This window comes from Chiloscyllium plagiosum, chromosome 16 (assembly GCF_004010195.1).
Source record: "Chiloscyllium plagiosum isolate BGI_BamShark_2017 chromosome 16, ASM401019v2, whole genome shotgun sequence".
In the NCBI taxonomy this organism is placed as follows: domain Eukaryota; kingdom Metazoa; phylum Chordata; class Chondrichthyes; order Orectolobiformes; family Hemiscylliidae; genus Chiloscyllium; species Chiloscyllium plagiosum.
This window is the reverse complement of record NC_057725.1, coordinates 438,093-443,890: the sequence shown is the minus strand read 5'-3', so window position 1 is coordinate 443,890 and position 5,798 is coordinate 438,093. Positions and strand designations below refer to the sequence as shown.

The 5,798-nt window shown below is 41.8% G+C and overlaps 1 protein-coding gene across 1 annotated transcript in view; it reads right to left on the bottom strand.

Moving 5' to 3' along the window:
- The window catches only part of LOC122557603 (SH3 and multiple ankyrin repeat domains protein 3-like), a 338,880-nt gene that overhangs the window by 62,045 nt on the left and 271,037 nt on the right, over positions 1 to 5,798 (bottom strand). Inside the window, exon 8 of the mRNA XM_043705316.1 lies at positions 5,209 to 5,317. Within this exon, the coding sequence (XP_043561251.1) occupies positions 5,209 to 5,317 (109 nt within the window). The remainder of the gene's footprint in view (positions 1 to 5,208; positions 5,318 to 5,798) is intronic.

Sequence of the window (5,798 nt, the reverse complement as noted above, 5' to 3'; positions counted from 1 at the left end):
TGTGTGTCTATAAGGGTGTGTGTGGGTGTCTGTGTGCGCGTCTGTGTGTACCTGTGTCCATGTGTATGTGAGAGTGTGTGTGTGTGTAGGAATATCTGTGTGTGTATATATAGTGCAATGGTGATCACCTGTAATGTGACATAAACCCAAGGTCCCGGTTGAGGCCCTCACTATGGGTTATCAATCTAAACATCAGGTCATAGACAGAGAACACAGGAGGCTAACACCTTCAACATATTGTCTAGCTATCACCATTGTTAACAGCCAGCCCGAGAATGCAACTTTAAAAAAAGGTTAAAAATCACACAACACCAGTTTATAGTCCAACAGGTTTAATTGGAAGCACACTAGCTTTCGGAGCAACGGTCCTTCATCAGGTGATTGTGATTAAAAAAACAGGTTTTGTGATTTACACATGAAAGAAGTGAAACTATCACTGTATTCTAACAGATGAAAGGCTTAACAGACAATCAATTCTTCAATGTATAATTTCAGTTACATCACACTGCAAATTTTTGCTATAAATTCTGTGTTAGGATTGAGCCCTCCACAATCACCTGATGAAGGAGCGTCACTCTGAAAGCTAGTGTGCTTCCAATTAAACCTGTTGGACTATAACCTGGTGTTGTGTGATTTTTAACTTTGTACACCCCAGTCCAACACCGGCATCTCCGAATCATTCAGCAAGTGACGTTGATCCTGGGTTTGGTGGCTGTGCAAACATGATTGACACAGAAATAAAATCAGAGAACACTGGAGAAACTTAGCAGGTCAGGTAGCATCTCTGGAGAGTAAAACAGAGTTAATGCTTTGAGTCTGAGATGGTTTCTTTTCCACTTTCTGTTTTTATTTCAGATGTCCAGCATCCTGACTGTTTTGCTTGTGCAGAAACTGACAAGAATGTTCCCACTGTTTGCACAAACAGGTCTTAGTCCAAGTGTCAGGCAGTGACTCATCAGGTACCACAGGGATTGGTGCTTGGACAATATCGAATAATGATTTAGAAGAGAGAATAAAAGGTAATATCTCCAAGTTTGCAGATGGTAGAAAGCTGGGTGGGAGGATCATCTGTGAAGGGATGCAGAGATTCTTCAGTATAATTTGGACAAGCTGAGTGAGTGGGAAAATGCATGGTAGCTGCAGGATAATTTGGATAAATGTGAGGTTATTCACTCTGGCAGATAAACAGGAAGGTGTATTATTATCTGATGGTGATAGATTGGAAGAGGGGGAGGTGCAGCGAGACCCGAGTGTCCTCATACATCAGTCACTGTAAGTAAACCAGCAGGTGTTGCAGGCAGTGAAGAAGGTAAATGGGACGTTGATCTTCAAAGCGAGAGGATTCGAGTACAGGGCAGGGATGTCTTGCTGCAATTGTACAGGGCATTGGTGAGATGACACCTGCAGTATTGCGTGCAGTTTTGGTCTCCTGATCTGAGGAAGGATATTCGTGCTCTAGAGGGTTCACAGCAAAAGTTTATCAGATTGATTCTGGCGATAGCAGGACTGACACTGGAAGAGAGACTGGATTGGTTAGGACTATACTTACTGGAGTTTGGAACATTGCTATAGAAACCTATAGCATTCTAACAGGACCAGCTGGGGCAAATATCGAAGGGATAGTCTCAGTGACCAGGGAGTCCAGAACTAGGGATCACAGTTTAAGATCATTTAGGATTAAGATGCTGAGAAATGTCTGCATACAGAAGGTGGTAAGCCTGTGGAATTGTCTGTCACGGAAAGCTGGTGAGGCCAAAATGGTTTTAAGGAGGAGTTAGGTATAGTTCTTCGGGCTAAGGGATTCAAAGAGTATGGGGAGAAAGCAGTAACAGGGGACTGAGATGGGTGAAGTGCTGTGATCATGCGAAATGGCGTATCACACTTGAAGGGCTGCCTCGAGTTTCTCAGCTCAGTCACCAAGTTTATACAAAACCGAATCGACACTTATTGATGCTCAGCGAATCAAAAATATGAGGATGCGTAGAAAGTGGAACTAATGCAGATGATACCATCTTATTGAATGGCAGTGTGAGCCTAAGGAGTTAAATGGTCTACTCTCGCTTATATTTCTTATTCTCCTATTCCCTTTGCTGACCCAGTGAATCAGCAAGGTTCGTATTTGCTGAGAATATATTAACCACAGCTCAATGGGTAAAGGTTACTGGCAATGGCTTATTCAACAAGTTAATACCTGCACAATAAATTTCTCTCAGTTTCTTTAACAAAGACATTGTCTCCTAAAAAGGTTAATGTTTCCATTGAAATCTGCTATTGAATCCACAGGCGTTCAGCATTTGGGTGATAATGCTGTCATGGTCATTTCTGACCTTTCGTTTCCACAATGTCTAGTCTGAGCAGTTTGAATCAGGGTGAGCTGGTAGCTGGCACCTTGAGGAACTGTTGGAGCAAATCCAACAAAAAAGTTTACATCATTATTATCTGTTCTTGAAATTTGCTCTTAAGCTATTCCTGACTGAATTCTTTACACAGATAATTCCAAGCATGTCACTTAGCATTTTAAAAAGAAATACCATTTCCTCTTTATTTCTGTCATTCCATCTGGATATACGTTCATGGGAATGACTAATGAGAAAGAATTTCTCTGTTCCCTTTGTGTGGTCCCAAATGGTCTGATGATTGATTTATGTGATTCAGTGGAAAGATTACAAGATTCATGTCAGATTTTGGTCGGTAATTCAAAGCATTTGAAATACAGAAGTGGAAAGTATTATTAAAGTTGCATATTTCATTAGCAAATGAAAGATTAACGGGTCAAGTCTGATTGTCTGAGCCATGTTTGCTGTTATTGAAGTTCTGCAGTTCTCAGAAATTACTCCAAGTACTCTGACATGTCAAACCTTGGCCTACTGTTCCAGTGAAGACCCTATAGGTCTTTTATATGTTTATACACACTCTCCTGATGCAGCTTCAGAGAATTGAGCACAAAACCGTGAAGCCATACAGAGGGAGCACTGGACAGGTGGGCAATCCACCTGTCAGAGAAGATATTAACATGCAGCCTCACATATGAACGTAAAGCTCCCAAGATTTTATACAAACAAGGGCAAGTAAGTTGTCCACAGCATCCTGATCTTCTCATTATTGCTGCTTGTGAGAATATGTTCTTTCTACAAGCAATATGGAGCTTTAAAAATATCACATTTCCAACTATGCATAAGAACACAAGAACAGGGAGCAGGAGTAGGCCATCTGCCCAATGACCATACTCTGCCATTCAATAAGATCATGGCTGATCTCTTCCTGGACTCAGCTCCACTTACCTGCTCTCTCACCATAACCCTTAATCCTTTCACTGTTCAAAAAATTATCTATCCTAGCTTTAAAAACATTCAACGAGGCAGCCTCAACTGTTTCACTGGGAATTCCCAGATTCACAACCCTTTGGGTGAAGACGTTCCTCCTCAACTCAGTCCTCAATCTGCTCCCCCTTATTGTGAGGCTATGCCCCTAGTTCTAGTTTCACTCACCAGTGGAAATATCCTCCGTGCTTCCATCTTATCGATTCCCTTCAAAATGTTATATATTTCTATAAGATCCCCACCCTCATTCATCTAAATTCCAGACAGTATCGTTCCAGTCTACTCAATCTCTCCTCATAAGCCAACCCCCTCAACTCTGGAGTTAATCAAGTGAACCTCCTCTGCACCCTACCAGCGCCCGTACATACTTTCTCAAGTAAGGAACCAAAACTGGACACAGCTGTACAGCACTGGGTAATCTCCAAAAAAGATCCTAAAGATGTGAAAGGCTTTGCATAAGTGCAAGATTTTTGATTTTTATTTGTTCGTTGATTTATTGAACAGAGGTGGAGTAAAGGAAATGGCAGTCAGACAAATGTCACATGGACACAAAATATTTTAAGTATTGATGTTTGCCTCCTGGTTTTTTAAAACAGGAATCTCTAGATGTCTAATAGGGAAGGTAGAAGAGAAGACTCATGAGGGATAACAAGGATAAGGCTAAGAGCTTTCGATAAGATGTTAAACTGAGGCCCTATTTGCCCTCTCATGTGGACATGAAATTTTGCACATGACTGTTCAAAAAGAAGACACGTACTCGCTGGTGTCCTGAGAAAGGAAATCTCTCCAGCCAAAGTGATGGAAACATACAATTTGGTGAATAGTCGCAGTGGGGCCCATGGGATCTTTCTATGTGCAAATTGTCTGCCATGTTACCTGTGGTCAACATTTTTTTAATTAGATTCCCTACAGCAGGAAAACAGGCCCCTTGGCCCAACAAGTCCACACCAATCCTCCGAAGAGTAACCCACCCAGACCCAGTCCCCTAACATACACTTACCCCTGACTAATGCACCTAACACTATGGGCAATTTAGCATTCACCTGACCTGCACATCGATGAAGCCTCAGTGATTGCCTCATTTAGATCCGTTCCCAAGGCTGGAATCAAACCTGGGTCCCTGGTGCTGAGGCAGCTGCACTAACCACTGAGTCACCGTGTCACCCCAAAACTGGAGCAACCAGAGGAAACCCACACAGACAGGGAGGGAACGTGCAAACTCCACACAGACAGTCACCCGAGGGTGGAATTGAACCCACGACCCTGGTTCTGTGAGACAGCAGTGCTAACCAATGAGCCACCGTACCTCCCACATTCAAAAATACTTCATTGATTATGCAGTGCCATAATACCATAAGATGCAGGAGCAGAAGTTGGTCATTCAGCCCATCGAAAGTACTCAACCATTCAATGAAACAATGGTTGACTTTATAATCCTCAATTCCACCTTCCTGCCTTTACCCCATAACTCTTGATTCCATTGACAAGGTTATGAAAGGTGCTATATAAATTAAACTATTTCTTTATTGTTACCAAAGCTGCTCTTAAACAAGGCACAGGACAATGCTACATTTTCAGAAACCCTGTCAAACACTCACTGTCTCCTTAGGAGTCAAACGGATCTAAATGAGGCAATCAATGAGGCTTCATCAGTACACTCCACATGAACACTAATGTACTGTACAATTATGATCTGACACTTACATTATGTGAAGTTGTTAATGAAACAGAGCAACATTACATTGTGCTTTTCGTTGTCCCATTATTTACAGTGAAGATGTATTGACTGACTTCACTGACATGATTAATCATCTTAATAATTCCAAACATTCTCAAAAGCTGAATCAAAGCAAATAAAAACCCTGAGGTAGCTGGTTCATCAACATACCGCCACTCTCCGAGTCATAATAGTTAGGATCAAGACCTCGATCCAGCATCTTAACAATTTTCTCAAGCGCCCGATGTTGAACGTAATCCATAAATTTTCGAAGGTTAGCCTGAATGAAACACAACACAATTGTTTAAAAAGTACCTTGGGCAACATCACCAACTTCTCAACCTCAGCAAGGTTTACAACTGAAACCAAGTAATGTTCATTATCACAGTCACTTAGGAGCAGCTGCTTTAGACCTGAAGCACTTAGTGAATATATTATCAAACAATCTCAGCCCTTCCTCACTGCGTCTGCCTCATTACCTGTTCAAAAAAGGGAATAGGGATAACCCCGGGAATTACAGGCCAGTTAGTCTTACTTCGGTGGTAGGTAAAGTAATGGAAAGGGTACTGAGGGATAGGATTTATGAGTATCTGGAAAGACACTGCTTGATTAGGGACAGCCAGCACGGATTTGTGAAGGGTAGGTCTTGCCTTACAAGTCTGATTGAATTCTTTGAGGAGGTGACCAAGAATGTGGATGAGTGTTAAGCAGTGGATTTAGTGTACATGGTTTTTAGTAAGGCATTTGATAATGTTCCCCAT